The 24,703-nt window shown below is 40.6% G+C and overlaps 1 protein-coding gene across 2 annotated transcripts; it reads left to right on the forward strand.

Moving 5' to 3' along the window:
* Positions 1 to 1,184: 1,184 nt before the first annotated feature.
* Positions 1,185 to 24,055, forward strand: Hacd1 (3-hydroxyacyl-CoA dehydratase 1). Of its 2 annotated transcripts, XM_051205685.1 has the most exons (6): positions 1,210 to 1,485; positions 10,798 to 11,108; positions 11,184 to 11,272; positions 14,754 to 14,875; positions 19,518 to 19,696; positions 22,182 to 24,055. In XM_051205685.1, exons 2-6 carry the CDS (start codon positions 11,048 to 11,050, stop codon positions 22,262 to 22,264), a joined length of 534 nt encoding a protein of 177 aa, XP_051061642.1. In that variant the 5' UTR covers positions 1,210 to 1,485; positions 10,798 to 11,047; the 3' UTR covers positions 22,265 to 24,055. The 2 variants fall into 2 exon arrangements, 1 of the variants encoding a protein (XP_051061642.1); XR_007835849.1 differs by lacking the exons at positions 14,754 to 14,875; positions 22,182 to 24,055 and having other exon boundaries at positions 1,185 to 1,485; positions 10,798 to 11,272; positions 19,518 to 19,667.
* The last annotated feature ends 648 nt before the right edge of the window (positions 24,056 to 24,703 follow it).

The following is a 24,703-nucleotide window of genomic DNA, read 5'->3' on the forward strand; positions in this document are numbered from 1 at the left end:
AGGAACTTGTTAGCCCCACAGTGGGGTTTCCTGTATGTCCACTGTCTTGTGTCAGTGATTAGGTGTCACAGTGTGCAGGACTAGCATTCTTCAGTAACTTATCTATATTACATTTTCCTGTTGGAAGGTTTTACTTGATTTTTTTCTCACCCTACATTTCCCAAATTGGGCGGATAATGCTCCTGGCCACGATGAGCTCTCCCAGATCCTATTCCATGCCCAGGATGATGTGCACACAGAGAGTAAGTGGCTCATGGCCTGGCCTGTAGAGTCATTTGTCTCCTCTGCCAGTGTCTAGACTCCCGTTCAGGAACTATCTAACACCTTCAGTTGCCCTTTGCAAAATTCCTTTCTCTGGATTATAAGCAAGGTCACCAGAAAAAGTATTTATATGTATATTCAAGGTGACAGACTGTAACATGTATCAATACCTGCTTTTGATGGATATAGTGTTACTCTATTTTCATTTGAGGAAACTTAGGCATACATAAACTACCAAGTCACAGACAGGCGGTGTCAGGAATTTGGGGCCTGAATTTTCAGAAGCTGTCTCTGGAGTCTTCTTTCTTATCCACGTGCTATAAACGGAATGGGGGCTATCGGAAGGATGGTTCTTGAAAGGAAGAGAGAAAAATGAGAGATTACGTGTGGACAGCAGAGGGACATTTCTTCCCAACAGGACAGGGAGGGCACTTGTCAACTCCGCGTCTGTGTTTTCTGTATGAACCCTAACACTTATCCGGGATTTGCCATGTCCTTTCCCCCAGCTTTCCTTTGCAACTTTAGAAAAGACTCGCTAGAGCTCACAAAAGACTCACTAGAACTCACATACCCATCTGGCCTAATAATAATACGGGACAAGGCTAGGCGGGCGCTGCTTGTCCAGAGCTCGGAAGTCTGAGTCTTTGGTGGGGAGCTCCTGCTCCCGGGGCAGAACCCTCTCCACTCCAAGTGCGCTCGCTCTGTCTGCACAGGCGTACCAGCCGGGCACCCATTGCCAGGACGCGCGTCGCCCGCGTCTCTCTAGGAAGAGGTCGCAGCCAGGGCGGACAGCTCTTCCGCGGGAGCGCGCTGCGCAGTACCGCCTCGGAGCGGTGACCCGGGCTGGCCCACCCCGGGGTCGGGGCCCCGAGTGCGCGCCCCCGAGAGGCGGCGCCGGGGCGGGGCGTGCGGCCGGGGGCGCGCCCCTCCCCCTCGCGGGCGGCCGAGCTGGCGGCGCCGACCCCCCGCGCGTCGCACATGGAGCGCTGGGCCGAGGCGGCAGCGGACAGCGGCGCTTCAGTGGCTCGCTCAGCCGACCCCTCCCGCTCCTGCGCGCTGCTCCTCCAGGCCAGCGTGCGCGGTCACCATGGCGTCCAGTGAGGAGGACGGCACCAATGGCGCCTCTGAGGCCGGCGACGAGAAGGAAGCCACCGGCAAGCGGAGACGCCTAGGCTTCCTGGCTACCGCCTGGCTCACCTTCTACAATATCGCCATGACCGCCGGGTACGTGCGCGCGAAGGTCCTTCCACGCTCCGCGCGCAGTCGAGCCATCTCTCCGAGATCCGGGCTCGGGGACGCGGGGACGCGCGCTCGCGGGGCTGCTGGGGGGGGTCGAGCCGCGGCGAGGGCGCGCACATGGGGTGGAACGGGAACGCGCTGAGAGGCATGAAGGGGTCGAGGCGGAGGCGCGCGGCGGGGCGGGGGTCTTATGGGGCGAGAGCGCGCGTGGTGGGCGGCTGAGGGCTGGGGCGCAGGGGGCGCACTTGGAGAGGGAGAGCGGGCGCTCGGCCGCTCAGGGTCGGAGCGCTCTGGGCGCGTGGCCCGGGCGCTTCGAGCGAGAGCGCGAGCGCTGGGCCCCTGGGGGGTCGCGGCTTGGCGGGGGCGCGCGGCGCCGTGGGGGAGGGGCGCGGCAGGGTTGAATGGAGCGGGGCGGGGCGGGGCGGCCGGCCGCCGCTCGCTGGGCATTGCCTAATACGGTGCACGGCGTGGCGCGGCGGCACGGGGCGCGGGCCGGAGGTTAAGTATAGACCCGGGCAGGAATGCGGGAGGCGACTTTGGCCGGCCGCCCCTGTCGCCTCCCGCTGCTGGTGTAGAAACGCTGGGGTCTGTTCACCCCAGCGGGGAGCTGTCCGTGGGCAGTGCACGCTGGACCCCGGGTGTGTGGTTCCTGGTGGTGCTGTCGCGGGGCAGTGTCTTCACCTGTTTCTTTTTAAGCATGGCACTTAGAAATGCTTACTTGGGACTTTGAACACCTAACCTGATTGGGTCAGGGCAGGTGTCCAGCATCGTTATGCCTTATCCTTTCCAGATTCCAGTCCTTAAAAAAAAAAAAAAAAAGGCTTAGTGTGACTTGGAAGTTGGGGTTTATACAAGATCAGTCTTCAAAGAGATGTCAAATGACATTTGTGTCTACTGTGACTCCAACCATTATGAAAATGCCCTTAGCTATCTTGCCTTTAGAGTTACTTTCTCAATATTCTCAGAAGTTTTAACTTACATGAATTCGAGGAAACAGTATTTTAAACTGTCTCTGAAGTTTATAGAGAAAAAGTGTGATTGAATTGACCTCTTGGTTAAGTGTAGAAAACTGTGATTGTTCTATTTAACAAATGTTCCTGTTGATCATGTATTATGTATTTATGATACTGAACAGCAAATACAGTTCATACATGTGTTTATTGTGGGTAAGTTATTGTGTGCTAGATACTGTGTTGGGTTTTTTGTTTTGTTTTGTGTTTGTTTGTTTTGGTACATCATCTCATTTTTAGTTGTCTGCAATCCCATTAGGGGTACAGAACAATGTTTTATAGTGAGGCATGGACAGACAACCAGAAAGTGTCAAGCGTGGATTTCCACCGAGACTGACTGCAGAGCTATGCAACCTCATTCTCTTGCTGTCCTGGATTTCATTACACTTGAAAGTTCAGAAAACTAACGGGCTTAAAACAGCTGGCAGCAATGCAGTTCAGTGTTATCTTAAAATGCAGCAGGGGGTGAGAGACTCACTCTCCTCGGAGATAGTCTCATCCAGTCAGTCAATGTTTTTTGGAATTCCCACCCCATGCTAGGTGACTGCCCCTTTGCTGTCCAGTTCGTGATCTGAAGTCTGTGTTACTGTTTCAAAAGTGAAAACTCACCTCACAATCCCAGTCTTAAATCTTGAATGAAGTTTAAATGGCCACAGTGATGCACAGGTTGTTTGCTCTTTCAAGGATTTAATGTCACCCTTGTTCTGGTGACTAAAGTGACTTGTGCTTTGCATTCTCAAGCTTCTCTCCCTTTCTGCCCTTTCCAGCGAGCCAGTGCTCGTCCTAAATGTGTGTGCCTGCTTGTACTGAGAGGGCCCGGTGTTGTTTTCATCAAGGCAGAGTCCCAGATGAAATAATCCATGTGATTTTATAAGCTTCCTATAACCTTTCATTTTTACTTACTCTTATTTGAGTATCTGATTCCCTTGAAGTTTGTGCTCAAATCTCTGTCCTCAGGGAGACTTTACCTGGACACCTTCACAGATGTCCTAGCACACCTTGACTGCTTGGTTTTTCTTCATCCCACTTCCTACCATTTAACAACACCATGTATTTGACTAATTCTTCATTGTAAGCTCCAAAAAGTAATAAGTACTTATTTTACTTTGTAAATCATTGGTGATGAATATCGACTGTACAAGCTCCCATTTTCACTTAATATTTAAGTCATGCTGATTTTCATAGTTACACTTTTCATTGTTACATAAGACTGTATAGAAGTAATGTACAATCACAGATTAAGTCAGGCCCTAGTGACATTAACATTCTCCTACCTTGACCTTGTGGAATTAGTAGCTTTAGGTAAACCCAGAGTTGGGGGCACCTTTGAAGGATGGAAGGATTTTTATGATACATATGTGGCTTGCTCACAAGAGGTTCTAGACTAGAGTCGTGAGCATCTGTGCCTTCCGTGCTTTTCAACAAATATTTGAGCCTGTCATTGCTAGAGCATTGTCTTAGATCAAATGGGGAATATAAGAGAATATTCCAGGCTCATCTTTGAAAAAGCACAGCCTAGGTATTCATATATAGACAATAATCATAATAAAGATAGAGTAGGATATTTGCATACAAAACGGATAAGGGAGGACTGAGAGAGCAGGGGGAAACTGAGAGAAACCATTGGGAGGGAGATGAAAATATTTGAACGAGTCTTTGAAGGGTGAGTAGGACTTACCTGACATGGATGTGGGCACATGTGTTAGGATAGAGATGCAAGATTGGGAGACCTTGGTTAAGCAATAACAATGGCCCTGAAGTAAGATGGGTGGCTTGGCCCATCCATTGCAAGGCCTCACGTGCCTTGCTGATGTGTTTTTCATTTTGTAAATACTACAAAAAGGGTTCATTAAAGATTCTGTTTTAGGGACTGGAGAGATGACTCAGTGGTTAAGAGCACTTGTTCTTCCAAAGGTCCTGAGTACAATTCCCAGCATCCACATGGCAGCCCACAACTGCATGATGCCTTCTTCTGGTGTGGAGATGTACATGCAGACAAAGTGCCCATATACATAAAATACATGAATAAATAAATTGTTTAAAGATTCTGTTTTATTGTTCTGTGGGGGATTCAAGTTGGATGAGTTATTTGGCCTCCTACCCTTAGTTTTACCATCTATGAAACTGCAACAACTAAGCTCCTTTGCTAGATTATGAAAAAGGGTAAAGAGGTAATGAATCTGAAGTTCTTAGCAGAAGTGTTTGATGGACAGTGGATGCTTCAACATACTAGTCCCAATCCCTAGTGCTTAATTTGAAATTACAAAAAAACAAAACAAAACAAACAAACAACCCCCCCCCAAAAAAAAACAATTGAGGTTTTTTTTTTCACTGCTTTGATAGAACAATAAATCCAATTTCATTTCCCAAAATAGCCACACCTTTTAGGTAACATTTAATTGCCAAGGATGGTAGATTGAATGAATGAATGTACCACAGTTGGTTTATCCATTTACTTTTTGATGGGTATTTCCATTGTGGGGCTGTTGTAAATAAAGTTATGACCATTCATGTACAGGTTGGTGTGTGGATTTATGATTTTATTTTTCTTGGATAAATATCTAAAAGATCAGTGGCTCCATCATAGCTGTTTTCCCAATGTGCTGTGTCATTTTACCTGTCCATTGGCAATAAATGAGCCTTGCTACATGTTATTGCTAACCATTGGTATGACCAATGATCTTCCTTTTTGACAGCCAGTGTCTTAGTCAAGGTTGCTATTGCTGTGATGAAACACCATGGTTAAAAGAATTTGAGGAGGAAAGGGTTTATTTGGCTTACACTTCCACATCAGTGTTCATCATTGAAGGAAGCCAGGAAAGGGACTCAAACAGGGCAGGATCCTGGAAGCAGGAGGTGCTGCAGAGGACAGAGAAGAATGCTTCTTATTGGCTTGCTTTTCATGCCTTGCTCAGCCTGTTTACTTATAGAACACAGGACCAAAGCCCAGGGATGACACCAACCACTGGTGCCTTCCCCCATCAAATTACTACAAGCTTGCGTGCAGCCCGAACTTATGGGAGCATTTTCTCAATTGAGGTTCCTATCTATTAAATGATTCTAGCCGGTGCCACCTAAACTAGCCACCCAGTAAGTATATTGTATTTTCTTATTGTGAATTTATTTTCATTTTCATGACCAGTGATACTGGATACATTTTCATGGCTTACTAGCTGGCAAGCTTGTATGCCTTCTTGGGTTTAATGTCTGTTCACATCTTTTGCCAATTACTTTCCTTTGATGGGTTGTTTGGTTTCCTAATATTAACTTTAAAGAATTCTTTAAATAGCCCTTTGCCAGGTATGTGATTTGCAAATATCTTCTGGTGGCAGCTTGTCTTTCATCTTCTAACAGTGGCTCTCAAAGAGCAGGTGGTCCTAAGCTTAAGTCTAGTTTTCTCTGAACCTTTCAGTTTTATTCTATCAGCAAGAGTGCTTAGTTGCAGTCAGTGAAAGCTTGTGTTGGCTTCAAAAGGAAGCATTAATTTAGTCTAGGAAATGCAATCAAGAGGTGTTAATGGATCGTATATGAAAGCTCAGCTGAGTGAGAATTGGAGGTCATCTCTTCTGCAGGCCTAATTACGAACTTAAAGGCGGTACAAAGAAATTTCAAATTAGGGTGTCATTTTCCAACAATGCGGTTGAAGTAGTGGATCTAGTCAGAGAGCATCCATGGCTACTAACATCACAAAGAAAGAACAGCCAGAAATGGTTTGCTCCTTTAGAAATACACCAAAACAACTTGTTAAGTACCCTTGCCAGAGTCTGATAGAGCCCCTAGAACTAACTGCCAATTTACAGGAATGTAGGAGGCAGAACATAGTAAATGACCTAAGGTATCCAATTAGCAAGATCTAGACAGTGGGACACTCTGCAGGCCAAGCCACCCAATGTTCAACAGACAACTTGAAAGAGGGACAGAGGGAAGGGGGAGGGAAGAAGGAGACCAGTAGATTCAGGAGTAACAAGAGACACACCAGATAATTAGAGTATATGAATTCTGTTCCAATTATGATTTTAAAAATGAGACAATTAAGGGTATTTATACCTTAGCTCCATGTTTTATTAAAATAACATTTAATGTTACCTGTGTGTGTGTGTGTGTGTGTGTGTGTGTGTACATGCATGTGTGTGTGTGTGCTTCATGTAATGCTCATGTGGTCAGAGGATAATGTTCAGGAGTCAGTTCTCTTCTTCCACTACAGGGTCAAATTCAGGTCACCAGGTTTAGTGGTAGGCATCCGTTTAGTTATCTTGCTAGCCCCTCAATGTTTTATACAGCCTGAAGGTATTTTTTTTTAATGTAGGGTACTGGGATTCTAGTTTTACTTATAAAGAAAATGATTGTAGAGATATACAATAAAACACTGTGAACTGTATTAGAAAGTATCATGGATATAAGTCATATTAATCAGGGGAGCATAAGGAGTAGAGGCTTGCATGAAACAAGATTGACCAAAGGAGATATGAATGTAGATAACTAAGTGTTCAAAGAACAGGGATTGTGTCGAAGAAATCAAGAAGAAGAAGAAGGAGGATGAAGAGGAAGAAGAAGAAGCTGCAAGAAGATAGCTAGAAGAAAGACATAAGCTTCTCAAGGACACTGCAATCAGAGTGACATAAAAAGACCCTTTCATTTTGTAGATTCTGGCTTATGTTTCTTGTCACAGCACTGTCCTTTTACCTTTACTTGCTAATTTAGTGCCCAGGGCAAAAGAAATCATGTCCTATTTATCTTTAGTCCCTAGTATATAGCTTAGCATCTACCTGTCTTATTGATACTTGTTGAAAGATGAATTGATGAATTAATGAATGGGGGAAATCAAACAAGCAAAAATTTCTTTGCAACAGTTTTTGTTTGTTTGTTGTTGCCCATAGAGAATCTGGTGGTTTTGTTGATTGGTTTGAGACAGTCTCACTATGTAGTCCTGGCTGGCCTGGAACTTGCTATGTAGACCAAACTGGCCTTGAACTTGAAGCTATACTCTTCCCTCTGCCTCTGGAGTACTAGCATTATAGGTGTGCACCATTACACCTGGCTTGAGAATCAGGTTTTTCAAGGGCAGATTGAATCTGTTTGAGTTCATGCAGTCAATATCCCTGACACATTTAAAAAGCAAAACAGAATAGAACACCTCCCAAACTAATTCTTAATGAGAGAAATTCCCATTGCTTATGACTTTTTTAATTGCTAAACTGACATCCAAAGTTGGCTAACTATAGGGCCTTTAAAGCAACTTTGGGCATTCTTTGTGAGGCTATGCTTGGGAAATGAGCTCTGATTAGTTTACATAAGGTCTTGACATTTTTACTGAACAGCAGCAGATAGAGTCAGAATAAATGCCCTGATGGTCCTTTCCAATTGCAGTGCATTCATTTGTTTTGTGCTTTGTAGCCTGTAGCTGGTACGATGCTGCCACCTATGGGACAGTATCAAAATTGAAATATCACATAAATGCTTTGATGACTTCTGTGTTAACGTAGTAACTGCCTTCAAATTTAAATTTTTTAGGTGGCTAAGTTGTCCCTGCCTCCAAAAGACAGGTGTATGGAAAATGTGGATGAATATCCTTCACTAACTCTTTGGTTTTATTAGAACCGTGGGGACTTAGAACTGAAGTGGATAAAGTCTTTACAGTTAGATATGGGAAGGTACACTAAGACACTGTCAAACCAACGCTTTTGGTTAGCTCAGTACTGATTCCAGAAATGGCCCTTACGGACTCATGAGCTGAATCAAATAAAGCTGTGATGTGGTAGAACAGAGGTTTGGGGACTGCGGAGGATTCATTCCAGTCTTGCCCATTATCTTGCTCCAAGTTCAGTACCCTTTTTGTTAAGTGCCAAGAACTGAGGCTAGGGTTTCATCTATCTGCCACTGAGCTATGTCCTCAGCAGTAAGCTTAGTAAGTTAACATCTTCACTCAGAGAGAGTGGCCTTAGGTCTCAGCTGACTCAGCTGTGTGTTCCTCTGACTGCTTCCTCAGCAGGAAAAGAGAATAATCCTTCAGAAGCATACTTTAAGGACAAAACATTGGTTATGTATGTGGCCATGTCTGACACATAGGTCTGAAGGTCCACTCACTGTCTTTGCTGTAATCAATATTTTTGCATCTCAGAAGTCTGATGGTTTTAGACATTTGCTTGGCTTTGTGTCCAGTATGTCCTATCCTGAGCCGGGGGAGGGGAGAGTGGGCCTGCATGTGTCCCTCTGTCCTTCCATTCTGTCAAGTCTAAACTAGTCTCTGCTGTCTTTGTAGGAATCTATTTAAGCCATTTAGTAAAAAATTAAGCTATGATAATCATATAGTTCAGAAATCCATTTGACTGTACACATTGATACCTCCCTATCTTAAAGCCTAGGATATCTATGCATGTCCATGGTGCAATGTTCCAGGCTTTTAAAAGCTACTGACAAAACAACTTTCTTAAACTTGAGGAGTGGAGAGTGAGCAGGAAGAAGTTAGCTCTCACCAGGAACTATAGGAAGAGTAAGGTGTGTGTACCAGAAAGCTGTTGTCCACAGTGCAGCTTTTAAGTGTTAGCTCATGGAAGAGAGTATATATTTAAGGTATCTTTAAGCTGACAAGGGTCAATATGTTCCTTTCTTTCCTCTTTTGAAAAATCAACTTTTGGTTGGGAGTGGTGGCATTTATCCTTCATCCTTGCTTATGGAAAACAGAGGTAGGCATATCTCTGTGAGTTTGAGGCCAGCCTAGTCTACACCATGAGTTCTAGGCCAGCCAGACCTACATAGGAAAACCTTGTTTCCAACAACAGCAAATCTTTGAAAGCAGGCTCATATCCTTTCTGTATGGATCTCTTCTATATCATGGCCATTGGTTTTGTTTAGTGAAGATTGATAAATGATCTTGATTAAAGGTTTCTGTGTGTGCCTACACAAATTATATACTGTATTTTTTATGTGAATACAGCTTTTTATTTTGAGACTTGTGTTGGTTTGTTTGTCACCTAGACAAAGAGAAATTCTACTGAGACATTCCTAGATCAGATTAGCCTGTGGGCATGTCTGAGGGACTTTGTCTTATTTGATGGGAGGGCTTAATGTGGGAGCGCTTAATGCACTGTGGGAAGTACTATACTTAGGTAAGGAGGTTTGGACTCTCTAAGGAAAAAAAAGCTAGCTGAGCACAAGCAAGGAAGCAAGCCAGGAAGCCATTCCTCCATGGTGTTTGGTTCAGTTCCTGCCCAGATGTCCCTCACAATGGACTGTGGCCTGGAAGTATAAGCTGAATCAAACCCTTTCCTCCCCAAGTTGCTTTTGATCAGAATGTTTTATCACAGAAATAGAAAGAAACTGGAACCACAGCATCATGTAATTATGAAATGCTCTGACAATCTCATTTTCAGTACCGGCAGCTACTTCCATTAGTCCGTCAGCTTAATTGCTAAATATTCTAGCCATTGTTTTGTTAGTAGTTGACACACTTATATTTTATAGAATACACAATTCTGTTATTCTAGAATATATATTCTAGAATCATATTCTAAAGAATGTCATTTTTTATCTTTTGCCTTGGGTTTTTTTTTTTAAGATAATGAACTCAGAATGATAAAACACAAATATTATTGTACAGATTTTGGCATTTCTTCAACAGATTTAGTGTGAGTTTTTAAGATTAAGGTAAACACACATGTTACGGACCATCTTAAACTTGTAACATACACAGTCCTGTGGCTTTAAGTACATTCAGTTTGTGTAGCCATCATCACCATTCATATCCCTAACTTCATCCTGCAAAACAAAACTCTGTATCTGTATCCATTAAACACTAACTCTCATTCACCCTTTTTCTAAGCTCCTGGCAACCACCAGTCTTTCCACGCCTGTGACCCTGATAACTCTTGGTGTCTTGTGTAAATGAAATACAGTATTTGTCCTTTTGTGATTGGCTTATTTCTCACAGCACAGTGTCATTAGAATCCATCTGTGTCATAGCATGTATTGAAGTCCAAATAATATTCTGGGCCTAAAGGAAAGTGTCTCATGGACAGGAATCTAAAATATTAATATTGGAATATTTCAGAAAGCAAAATGAATGAAAAAAGGTGGGCTGGAATTTAGATATCATTGTAGATTGACTTAGTGCTGTAGAAGCAAAGTATTGATTGGCCATATAAAGTATCTGTTCAGTCACTGATTGATGCCTGGTTGCATCCACCTTTTAGCTATTGCTAATAGTAAACAATGCTGCTACAATTGCATGCATATTTATCAGTAATGTTGGTTTTGATAGAACTTTGTAAAATACTTTTATTTTCTCTAGGTGGTTGGTTCTAGCTATTGCTATGGTACGCTTTTATATGGAAAAAGGAACACACAGAGGTTTATATAAAAGCATTCAGAAGACACTTAAATTTTTCCAAACATTTGCTTTGCTTGAGGTAAGTTTTTCAATATGTTGTTAGTCTACAATGGTGTTTATTTGCAAAAACTTAAGTTGAACAGTGCATATCCTAATTTGCTAATTATGTAACACCTGTGGGCTTGTTTGCTACCACTGCTGATGGTATTTAATGATCATATTATTGACTTGTGATTTCTCAATTTCCCTACAGGTTGTCCATTGTCTGATTGGTGAGTTTTTGCTTTAATTTTATACTACTGTTATAAACTGCTTTGAGGCAATCATTAACTTGATTTCTCTTCCAGGAATTGTGCCCACTTCTGTGCTTGTGACAGGGGTCCAAGTGAGTTCAAGAATTTTCATGGTATGGCTCATTACTCACAGTATAAAACCCGTAAGTGATGCAAACATGTTTTCTACCTGAGCCACAGGGGAGCTTTTCGTTCTTAGAAACCTAAACTATTAATACTGCCATGTTTTGGGGGGCAGAATGACTGGGTAAAGAGGAGGTGGGCTTTAAATATCATTCTCCACTGACATAGACAGGCAGTCCTGTCACCTTTAGTTTTTAACATCTCTTCCTCTTGCATTTTGGGTTGTTAAGGTGAACACTCATTTCCATCCAACCGAATTTTTTCTTTTCTATGACGTTTCTTTGTAACCAAGTCATTATTATTATTATTTTTTAATCTTTGAAGTCATCAGTGTAAATGACTCATTTGCTTTTCCTTGTTTAGCATAAGGTGTCATAGGAACAGGCAAAAGTAAATGTAGTTCCACACACCTGAACAAATGTAAAAGACCTGAATTAAAAGTTAAAAATTTTAAATCCGAGGATACAGATCTCAGACAGGAAGAGGAAGTTTGAGTGAGTTGTTGTACACGATTACTACAGATGATGACAATGTCTACTTGAGAATTGTTGACAGTAGATTTTAAGTGTTTACCCAAATAAATAAGAAATATGCCAAGGTAAAGTGCAAGTTAATTAGCTTCATTTAGCCATTCTGTAATGCATGCATATTTCAGAACAGCATGTTATGTACCATAAATATGTGCAGTTTTAATTTGCCAATTAAAATAAAATTTGAAAGTTAAAGTTGAAGAACTTAGAGGAAAAAAAAAAAGGACACATTATTTATGGAGACATGACAGCAGACAGACCTAATTACTGAATCTAATTAGTGCTTTCAACCATGTAGACAAAACAAACACCATGCAAGTCTCTTGGAGGATGTTGGGCCTTTTAAACCCATGTCAGAAACATTTCTCAGCTCAACCCCTCTGACCTTCTTGACAGCCTCCGTATCTCCTGTCCACTTGAGGACAGATCTCTGGCCCCCTTTCCATCCTGCAGATTCCTTTCTGGTCTCTTCTGTGCTTTGGGACTGACACCTAACCTCCTCTCCATTTCCTCTGAGCCTCACTGGCCTCCTGTCTGTGTGGGGACACATCACTGACTTTGTGCCCTCTCACTACTCTGTACTTTGGCCCTCTTAACTGGGACCTTTCATTCAAGTGACATGAACCACCTGTCCCTTAACCAGGACTGTAGTACAGACAGTACTGAGTGCAGCCCGAGTGTTCACTAGTTGCTAACTAGTTTAAAAGCAGGACTACCACAGACAGAACAGCAGAAAGACAATTCCAGGCAGCAAATGAATATAATAATTGAGGCAGAACTACAGGGAATGTGAAGAAGGAGGGAGAAGAAAGAGTCTGGTAGCCAACCCTACCTATAGGGGGATTATTAAAGAGAAGTTAGAAATGGGGACTTCCTAAGGGGGGAAAGAAACCTCTGGGTCTTTCATTCCCTTGAGGCTCTATCCCTTGATTTTACTATTTGATTTTATCCAACAATAGCTTCCCATTGACGTTTATCAGCAACTCCCCAGTTACTTCAACATTTATTGAACATACTCTATACATTTTGAAGTGCTAATTTCTGGATTTCCAGAAATGAATAAGGCAACTACAGCTGTCACTATGTTGGATGTTGGGACACATTGGCCATGCAGGAGGTAGTAGCTATGTAGCCCCTCTGTGCCTGACACTGTTGGGGACATGGCTGTCAGCGTGGTTCTTACTCTCTGAAGCCTGTGATGGAGAAGAGCAAATGCTGACTTAACTGCATTTGTTGTAAGTGTTTGAGACAAGAGCACAGTGTGCATTACATTGTCTGTCTAGAATTTAGTCTCTTCTAGGAAGTGGTTGAAGCCTTCCATAGGAGACAAGGTATATATAAGCTGAGCACTAACAGATGTGTAAGAGTGAGAAAAATTTCAGTTGAGACTAATGAGCGTTAATCCAAAGAGTAGTATCAGAATGGGAAGGTAAGCAAGTAGCTGAGCAGGCATGGAAGAGGTTTAGACTGAATTGCTGTGAAACTATGTTTGACACGAACAACTTAACAGTGAAGAGATTCACTTTAGGTCAGAGGTTCCAGCACATAGTCATTGGTTTCATTGATTATGAACCACGATGACAGAGAGCATCCTGGTGGTGGGAACATGATATGGGTCATTCAGCTCATAGTAGACAGGAGGCAAAAAGAATAAGGGACCGGGGGGTCAGGTGTCACCTTAAGAGGTCTAGCCAAAGACACCTGTGTCCTCCAGCTATGTCCCACCAGCTATGTTCCCGTGGCCTCCCCAAGGAGTGTCACCACCAGGCATGTTCAACACATGAACTCGTGGGGGACATTTTAAATTGAACCCTTAACAGGAGAGTTTGCAGGAACTGTGATCTTCTAGTTGCCTCTCAAGAGATGAGAAAGGGTTTGTATAGGAAATTATAATTCTAATTAGAGGGATCAGCGTGTGTTAAGACACAGAAGTTCCGAGGCACTGTCTGGATGAAGTATAGCATCAGCATAGCCAGAAACTGAGAGGCTGAGAAACTGCAGAGCTCAGGTTGTAAGGATCTTTATGTAGTGTTCAGATGTCGGCATTTGCCTTTTTAACCTGTTAAGCAATGAGAGATAATGTTAAATTTCAAATTATATGGCCTATCTGATTTTATTATTATTGTTATTATATGCTTTATTTTATTTTTAAGAAAACTTTCATTTGAGAGGAGAATAAAGACAGGAAAAAACCACTTGGAAAATGGTTTTAATGGTCCAGCTGAGACATTATAAGGCCTGAATTGAGAGACAAAGGTGAACGACCAGATTAGAGAGTTGATATCTGTCTTAGTCACTGTTCTGTTGCTATCCAGAGACCCCATGACTAAGGCAACTCTTATAAAAGAAAGCATTTAACTTGGTTTCAAAGGGTTGGTCCATTATCATCAGGGCAGGAAGCAGACAGACCTGGTGCAGAGAGAAAGAGAGAGAGATGGAGAGAGACAGAGACAGGGCCTGGCATGGGCTTTTGAAACTCCAAAGCCCACCCCCCTCCCCAGTGACACACCTCTTCCAACAAGGCCACACCTACTCCAACAAGGGCATACCTTGTACTTCTTCCCAAACATCTCCACTAGCTGGAGTCCAAGCTTTAAATATATGAGCCTATGGGGGCCATTCTTATTCAAACCACCATAGTATTACAGTAGAGGTTGTAGAGTTAATGACTAATAGGAAGTTGGAAGGGTCAATTGTTCCCATTCAGCTTTCAAGGCAACAGTGTTGTCCTGGGAAGTTACACTTGCTGGCTGTGCTGAGGAATGAGGGGGGAATATCAGTAAGTAGTCAGCCATTCCAACTGTAGGACACAGTTAAGGTTCATATTTATAACCAATTACACAATGGTGACTGCTTTGTATCCTGTATTCCATTATAATAAAAAGCAACAAATCATAGAAAGGGAAATGCTTATCTCACTGAACAAAAAGCCCAAAGGTTCAACAGCACTGTGGCTTTCTCTAACCTGCAGATCCAGAACGAAGAGAGCGTGGTGCTTTTTCTGGTCTCCTGGACTGTGACTGAGATCACTCGCTATTCCTTCTACACATTCAGTCTTCTCGACCACTTGCCGCACTTCATTAAATGGGCCAGGTGGCAATGTCTTGCCTTTTAGTACCTCACTGCCCCATGCATGCTAACTTTGTGTGCTGAGCTAACACTGGACAATTACAGTTTGTGTCACAGCTCCATGATGCCAGAATGTTGCCATTTGAGTTAGTAGCCATGTTCTAGCCTATATTCTAAAAGCTCAGTGTTAATGGCCATAGGCAAATAATAATACCAAAATAGAGTTTATGTAAAAATACCTCCCAACATATCATATCCTTAAGTAATCTTAGTTGGTCATTGATTTTATTGTTTTGGGAAGTGTCATATCCATTTTGGGAATTATATTAAAGTCTAGCTAACTGATTTCTCTAAAGTATTATTATGTGGAGATTTATTTTTATTATTTTTAATTATATACATACATGTGTATTTGTGTGTGAGTGCAGGTGCCCAAGAGGTCAGAGGCATCAGATTCCCCTGTAATTACAGGTGTTTGTGAGCTCACTGATGTGGGTACTGGGAACCAAACTCTGGCCCTCTTCAAGAGCAGCAGGCACTCTTAACTGCTGAGGCAGCCCCTTGTTTGTACATTTTCAAACCAGCATGAGTGAGTGTCAGTCTAGTACTTCAACTCTAGGGATACTGCCACACAATGTTCCATGCTGACTGAACAAAACAGTGGACATCTCTATTGATAGGTTTCAGATCCTTCCCAACTTTCTGATACTATAAATAATGCCACAAGATATTAGAGACAACATCATACCTCTTATTTTTGTTTTTAAAAAGCTGATATTTAAGCCCAGGTGGTGGCACATGCCTTTCATCCTAACACTTGGGAAGTGGAGGCAGGTGGATTTCTGTGGGTTCAAAGCATCCTGGTTAAATTAGTCCCAAGCCTTAAAAACAAAACAATCTCTGATGTGTGTTAATGCATACTTAATAGCTAGCTGCTCTCATACTTGCTCTAGATCCCCATATAGTAGAAGCCTAACATATTCTTAGATAATCACTTTTTTATTACTCACTTATGGGTGCTGAAGAGGTGCCCCAGTGGTTAAGAGCATTGACTGCTCTTTCGGAGGACCCAGGTTCAATGCCCAGCTCCCATGTGGCAGTTCACAACTGTGTCTAACTCCAAGATCTGACACCCTTACACAGACATACATGCAGGTAAAACACCAGTGCATACAAAACATAAATAAAACTCATGTATTGTCCATGTTTAATGATAACATTCAGGGATCAATCACTTCTATAGTACATTACTAGAATATATGAATAAATACAAAAGAAGAAAATGAAACTTTAAAAATTGTTCATAACCCCATTACACAGGGTGTCACTCTTGATTGTATTTTTGAGACTCAGACTTTTAAAATACTCTTCTGGCTCCTTTTTAGACATTTGTGACTTATGGTTTTACGGACAATAAAATGCTCTAAAATCCTATCTGTATTCATTGTTTCCCTTGAGAAGGATGCACTGTTTTGTGTTAGGTTCATTTTATTCTTGTTCTATATGAAAATATATTCACATTTAAGGATTAGGCAGTTGAAGAGGTTTGAAAACTTTGCATGCTGTTGGCCCTAACCTTAGAATGCATGTCTATACCGTTTTCCATGATAATCTTTGGAACCTCTGGTTCTTTTAAATATACTAACTCAGCACATCATTTCTCTTCATGAACTGTGTTTACAAAATTTGCATAGGTCTGACCTATTAGCCCCTTTAGTGTCCGAGTCTCTTGTTTGGAGTGTATTTGCATGCTACAAATTTCTAGAAAAGTACAGAACTTTGCTATTTCATGTTTCAACTTACTGTGTTGTAATCTTCTATCATTTCATTAGTGTTAAGGGTTTAATATCTGGGTATGGTAGTGTATACTCATAGTCCCAGCTGTTCCAGAGTTGAGCAGGAGGATTAGGAGTTCAGGGCCAGCCTTTATTACTTAGTGAGTTCAAACCAAGCTTTCATTATATGAGACCGTATTGAACAATAACAACAAAAGGTTTTACATAAAATCTTTCAATATTGAAATATGCGTCTTTCTATATGTATCATTTAATTATAATCATCAATGATATTTTTTAGACAGAGTGTCACTGTGTCATCCTGGCTGGCTTAGAATTTACTATGCAGACCAAGCTAGCCTTGAATTTACAGTGATTTGCCTGCCTTTGCCTCCTGAATTGCTGGGATTAAAGTTGTGTGCCACCACACACCCAGCCAAAATCATCAGTAATCACATTTCACATCCAAACACTCTTGAAAATTACAACTATGTAATATTCATTAAACAACCTAAAATAATATTCATATTTTAGTTAAAATGTGGAAACCATTATTCTCAAGTAAAACTTCACTTTAGAAATGGCTTCCTATTTATAATTTGACCAACTATCACTATTTACTATTTTGATTCTATTTATGAGTTGAAAGTTTTCCTGGATAATTTTATGTTGGGTTATGATTTCATACTTTTTTCCAGTTTAATTTCAGAAGTACATTTCCTCTAAGAAATTTTAGGTAACAATTGGGAATCTTTGGGGTAACAAGGATTCCCATAGTTAGTGCAAGTAAGGTAAAATAAATTACACAATTTATTCCCACCTCATGAATTTTCACTGACCTTAAGGGCTTCAACTATTTATTTTATTTTATTTATTTAATTTAACAGTGACATCAGGTGGTAGTGATGAATACCTTTAATCCCAGCACTTAGGAGGTACATGCAGGCAGATCTCTGAATTTGAGGCTATCCTGGTCTACAGAGCAAGTTCCAGATCAACCTGGTCTACAAAGAGAAACCCTGTCTTAAAAAGCAAATAAATAAATAAAGCAAACAAACAAAAAAGAATTACATTTTGTCCATTGGTTTGTGTGTGTGTGTGTGTGTGTGTGTGTGTGTGTGTGTGAGAGAGAGAGAGAGAGAGAAAGAGAGAGAGAGTTTGTGTGTGAGTGTATGTGTTTGTGTGTGTATGTGTATGTGTGTGTTTGGGTGCTTATACATTCCAGATGCTCCTGTGAAGGTCAAAGGACAACTTGCAATGAGTTAGCTTTCTCCTTCCACTGTGTGGATCCTGGGAATTGAACTCAGGTCATCACATCAGGCCTTGTAGCAAGTAACTTTACTCACTGAACCATGTTACCAGCCTGGGAGTGAAGATACTTAAAAAAAAAAAAAATACTATTGCTGTGCTGTGGTGGTGCACATCTTTAATCCCAGCACTCAGGAGGAAGGCAGAGGCAGGCAGATCTCTGTGAGTTTGAGTCCAGTCTGGTGTACAGAGTGAGTTCCAGGCCAGGCTCCAAACCCTGTTTCAAATAAAACAAAAAGGAAAAAAAAATACTATTAAAAAATTCACTAGAAAGCTTCATTAGGTTAAGAAAACAAATTAGATTAGTTATTTTGTTTGAAAAGGGATTATAAATGTTTGGTTATAGGATCTTATAAGGTAAAGTGGGAAACTATTAAATTATATAATAAACAAATTACACAAGACTGGAAGACCACCGGAGCATAAACCAGCAAGGGCAGAATAAATAGGAACAGCAAAGGGCTCTTTTCCCTTCTTTACTCTGTAGTTCTACCCATCTCTCATCCTGTGTTTATGGTGCATGGGAATCAGGTGATCTATCTATCATCTGTGTATCTATCATCTTTATCTCCTCTTTGTCTGTCTCTAAACACTCCCCACACATCCCTCTGGTACCCCCCCCCCCCAGAGTGCTGTGCATCTCAGGCTGGCCTTGAACTCCATGTGTAGGGAAAGATAACTCTGAACCTCTGCTCCTCCTGTCTCTTATCTCCAGAGTACTGGCATTACAGGTGTGCTTTATCATGTCTGGTTTATGCAATGCTGGGGATCAAATTCAGAGCTCCATTGAATGCTTGGCAAGCACTGGACCAGCTGAGTTATATGACTCTTCTTTATAGATGTGTTTTCATAGCAACTGGGGGATTAGATAAAAATGCAAATGCTTTTCCTATAAAAATTTGCTTGTGAAGGTGGCTATACACAGTGTACTAATTACTAGTAGCTGATGATTGAAGTCATGCTGTCTGCTGTCAGTTTCCTTCAGTAATGTGTTTAATCACTAATCACAGTTTTTCAAATAACCTAAAACAGCTTTAGTCTCTTGAAGCATAAAATATCAAACTAGGTCTTAATTGGTCCTTTTTAGGTCAGCATTCATCAGTAAATGACCAGCTATAGGGAAAAAAGGAGCAGTTACAACTGTATACCTCAAAGAAGCGGTTATTTTAATATTTAAACGAAACAAAAAGAGCTGTGTTGTTAGGCATGGTGGCCCCATCTGTGATGTCAAATACTTGGAGGTTGAAGCAGGAGGATCACTTGAGGCCAGGGGAGTTCAAGACTAACCTGGACAATATAACACTCCCACATCTCAAAACAGGCAAACAAAATATGCATATATACTTTAAAATAAATTATAAAAATATTTAAAAACTATATAGAGTAAACTGACTTCTTATTTTATTCCATTTAGAATAGGAATTACTGTTAGAAAAAGGGTGATTGAAAATACAACCTGTGTGTGATATTATAAATGCATACAGAGAGCTTTCTAAGTTTAAATACAATAGTAATAGAAGAGATGTACTATAAAATATAAGACCTGACCTAGAAAAACTATCATCTGTCTTTTCTTTTTCCAGATATAATTTTTTTATCATCTTATATCCTGTTGGAGTTGCTGGGGAACTTCTCACAATATATGCTGCCTTGCCTTACGTGAAGAAGTCAGGAATGTTTTCAGTAAGGCTTCCTAACAAATATAATGTCTCTTTTGACTACTACTATTTTCTTCTCATAACCATGGCCTCATATATACCATGTAAGTATAGGCTCATTAGCATTTTGATTGAATGTATGATATGCAAGTGTTTGGAATACCATGCTAAACTAATAAAAAAAAAAAAAAAAAAAAAAAACAAGGGTGAAGGGGAATAATTGCTCAAAATGCATTAACCTGTCTGTCTTTAGAATAACTGAAGGGGAGTGAGCCATACATTTTTCTTTTTCTTTCTTTTCTTTTTTTTTTTAACTGATTTTATGAAAAGGTAACTAAATTAATATTCAAATGATTGCTTTCTCAGAAGCATTTAAATATGCCTGGTATAGTTAACAGAAAAACTAAATCATCCCAAAAGCATGCATCAATAGAACCGTTGACAAGCATTTACATTTCTGTGTATGAATCATAAGCATTCTATCAAGAAAACTTGAGATCATTTCTGTTCATTTGGCGTACCTGAGATTTATTACAAGTACTTTTTTTTGGTCTTGTTTGTGTTGTTCCGTGTACTTGACAGGAATAAAGCTACTTAAAATATTTTGAATAATTCAGCCTCTCCACTAATTTCTCACCATTTCCAACAGCTTCAATGAGTTGATGAGACCTCATTCTCTTCTTTTAGGTACTTTAAGTCAACAAGATTCATTTATCTCTATAAAATTAGAGGTGGATACCAGTGGGAAGTAAACTCTTTATGGACAGGCTATACAAGGCCTCTTATTTCATGGGGTTGTGTATATAATTTGGGCAGTCTGTGAGAGCTCCAACTTTGGAGGTTTCTGAAGCCAAAATAGACTAAGATTGTTCAGAGGATGCCTTCTCCTTGTCTTTTTCATCTGCCTGATTTACTGTCTGGCCAGTGCTGGTGAGCTAAACAATATGGACAGACACTGTTTGCCTCACCCCTGCCAGAAACAGTCAGTGGTCCTGTAAGCTGTTTGTGGTCACAGGGGTGACCTCTCTTGTGGTGACCTCTCTTGTGATCCCTGAAGCTGTTCCACAGAAACCAAGACCTTAAGAGAAGGTGATTTAAAGCTCCAACCTATAACTTCTGAATGCCTGCTTTTTAGGTGTCCTGGGAGATGTAAGTCTGACCTCTGCCAGTAGCAACTTCCTAGCTCATTGTACCTATGCTCACTGAGGTCCCTCTTGTCCAAGATTGGTCCATCACAGACCTGTATTTCCACATCCTTACTGATATTCCTAGAGCAATCAACTTATTTTGCTTTGATAATTAAAAGTAATATTTGAGTGTTTATTTTAGTACTGAGAATGTGTGTTTCTCACTCACTGAGGGCATTCCAGGTGGGAGAATTTCAGTGAACAGTTTTAAAAACCCAAGACGCAATGCCTTCTCTCAAACTACTCAGGATTTTATAGGAGAGTTCATTGTAATTGTTCAGTTTACTTTAAGTGTATATGACCTGAATGTTTAGACATCTAGATATACTAAGGTGGGAAGTTCATAAATAAAAAAAAATTAAAACCATTGCAAATTCTGTAGTATTTAACCTAAATTAGATTTTTTTTTTTGAAAATATATTTTTCCCCAAGTTTGCTTGGAGAAAATATTGAAATTTTTTTGTGATCGATTTCCTTGTCATTCTGGGAGATCTTTACCTTTTGTATTTGGAGTCTATAGCTATCATATATTTGTTCAGCCATCAGCCTTTATGCTGTGATTGACAGTCTTGATTCAGCTGGGTGTGGTGGCTTGTGCCTTTAATCGCAGCACTCAGGAGGTAGAAGCTCTGTGAATTTGAGACCAGCCTGGTGTACAGAGTGAGTTCAAGGAATGCCAGGGCTACACAGTGAAATAATGTCTTGAAAAAAACAACAACAAGTCTTGGTTAATATTGGCTCAAAACTTCCTCCAAATTTGGTACGCAGATAATCATATGCCCAGCTGGTATTATCCATGCATATGTTTATGTGTGTGCATGACAGAAGCCCTTCAGTTCAACAGTGGGGAGTGCCTGATCAAGAACCTGTTAAGACTCTTCTCTAGACACTACATCTGGGATCACAGCCCAGGTCCAGTCCCTTCCCTAAACCAAAGGTTAACTGTGTCACTAATGTGTGCTGTCCTGAGAGCATGGGACAGCTGTTCATAGTAGGTATGGATGAAAGTTGGATGCACGTTGGGACATGCACCTGCATGTAGACAGGCATGGAGCTGAATATAGTTAACAGAACAGAGGAAAGCAGAGGGTGGGGCCCACTCTCCTTGGTTCTGATATATTTCAGCGTTACTGATTTCTAAAAATGAACATGATCACTAGGTTCTTATGGAAAATATATTTATCAAGGTATGTGAATTTTCTAGGACAGAAAAACCTCCAGCAGTTTATGGGTTACATAGCATGTGACTTTCATTTTTGTCCATAGGGCGAGCTCCATAAGCACTGGGGGAGGTTGTATGTGTAGCAGTCCTATATAAAATGCTGATTGCTCACATTTTACAGGTTTCAAGCATAGTTTAAAGCAAGAGCTTACGCTTCTTTGTTTTCTTTCTCCAATGAAGTGTTTCCTCAACTCTATTTTCATATGTTGCGTCAAAGAAGAAAGGTGCTTCATGGCGAGGTGATTGTAGAAAAGGACGATTAAACGGCCCCACAAACAAGGTGCTTTTTCCAGAAAAACCGGATTACTTGAGTCCAAGTTTTAATAACGAGAATAAACAACTTCATGAATACCATGGACTGTATTGTTTCTTGAAATATAAAGGAAGATGTGGTGTTTTCCAGCCTTTGTCTTCATTCTGTGCCACATCTGTTTTTGACAACGGGTGAATCATTTGGATATATTACCTGAGAAAAAAGAACTTTGTTATCTTTACTAATATATGTTACAACACATGCTTAAGTCTTTTAAAATCAATAAGTCGAAATTGGTTTCATTTAACATGATACCTACCAATGACATTTATATTTCATTTATAAAAGAAAGCCAACACAAAACTGTAGCAAGTGATTAATAACGTATTAGAGCCCCTGATCCATTGTTTCAAATTCTAGGGTAACAATTAAGATTAATAGCAATATCTGGAAGTGCGGACATAACTTTCTATGGTAAGATCTTGGTGTAAAGTAGAAACAAAAATATCAGAGTAAAAAATGCTGCAGTTGGAAAACCCTTTCCTTTGGTAGAGGATTGGGGTTGCTGGAGACACAGTCAAGGCACTTGTACATGCTGGGCAAGTGCCCTGTCACCAAGTAGCATCCTTGGCTTCAGGAAAATGTTCTTTGAAGATTTATCTAGACTGTAGACATTATTTGTTGAGCAAGCTAACTCTTACTTGCATTGGTCACTCAAGGACAGCTTTCTCAATCATAAAAATTTTAGGAGGTTAGGCAAACCACAGATACTTACTTTGCCTACTGCTTAACAGACATGTCCAATCTTATTGTTTCCAGATTTTTAGTTGAGAAAGCTGCCTTGACCTGTGGAAGTGTCCTATAAAACCATGGTATGATAATCCTGTGTGGTACAAATCTGTTCTCTAAACAATCGTTTTATTCTGAATTGCACTGGGGAGCAAAAAAAGTCTCCTGACAAAACCCCTGAGACCTCTTGTTTAATGGAAGGACGTATGGAGCAAACCTCACTCCTGCATTAATTAAAAAGGGTCTTTAGAGGTTTCGCTCCTATGGTAAAATATACTGATTGACTGGTTGTCAATGGGATAAGAAAAGGAGCCCTTTGCCTACTGTAGCTACTTAGACGCCATTGTGGCTGTGTTTTGTCTTGTATTTATTTGCCGTCATCGTCTACCACACTATTCAGATTGGCTTGTGTGGAACAGGCTCCTATAGAAAATTTTCATATAGTGATTTGGAGTTCAGAACAATTTTCAGATTTGTATCAAGGACTTGATTTTCTTTAAAGGTGCTATTTTTGTTACTCTGCATTTTACGTTTCCTCTGCTACTTATTATTTGAATGAGCACTGTGTATTAGGTTACTCCTCAGTGCTGCTCCTCATTCTGCTGTGACACTGCCTTGCCAGTTTTCATCTTGAATCTTATGATGAAGAGATTTTTGGGGGGAACTTCCCCACTTTGGGTGATGTAGTGTGAGAAATTCACATTTATTAAATGTCTGTCTTAGGAAAATACCTTCAAACATATTCCTAAAGCATGCATTGTTTGATCTTCACTCCCTCCAAGAAGCTATAATACTTCTCCACTTTTTGTTATAGGCTATCTTGAAATAGGAATTATCACCATACTTTAATAAATGTGTGTTCTTAAACTATTTGGTGACTTATGTGTGAGTTTTAGATTTAGTTTGGTATCCCCTAGAATCACTCGATTTTAAATTGTTGATTTGTGTATCAAGTGCTAAGTGGTGGTTTGATTTTAGGAGGAAAAAAAAATTGAAACTCACTATGCTGTGACTACACCTCTCATTTTCTCCTGACGTCATCCCAACCTGTGAACCAGGGCTTGAATCAAATAGAATTTGAAGTTCATAAACATTTGAAAAATATACATCAAGAACTTTTGATACCAGTGACATTAGGCTACATTTGGTAACAGTCACTAAAATTCTGTCAGTTCTTTATGTAAGCTTGATAACTTAATAAATTATATAATATGCAAATTGAAAGACTCTGAATGTAGTGATGCAGATTTAGTATCAGTAATGAGCCATGATAGTTGCAACTTAAAAAAAATGGCAAAATAAATATGAACATGTCCTTACTGAAAGCCTTTGTTGCCTGAGATCTGTCTACTTTCAGAGGTGTGTTTGCATGTTGAGATTTCTGTGCATCTATTTATCATACTGCTACCACATGGTTTCAGTAACCTTCCAGAAACGGTTTCAGAGAATGGTTTTGTAGATCTGACTCCTCCTGCCTTATGTGTGTTCAAGGGACAGAACTCTGATTCTTTTACTTTTTTCTTTTTTCTTTTTTTTCTTTTTTTTTTTTTTTTTTTTTTTTCCTTTTTTTTAGAGTTTAAAGACAGGGCTTCTCTGTATCCTTGGCTGTCCTGGAGCTCCCTCTGTACACAAGGCTGGCTTTGAACTCACAGAGATCTGT

The sequence above is a fragment of the Phodopus roborovskii genome, unplaced genomic scaffold (assembly GCF_943737965.1).
Source record: "Phodopus roborovskii unplaced genomic scaffold, PHOROB, whole genome shotgun sequence".
NCBI classification, from domain to species: domain Eukaryota; kingdom Metazoa; phylum Chordata; class Mammalia; order Rodentia; family Cricetidae; genus Phodopus; species Phodopus roborovskii.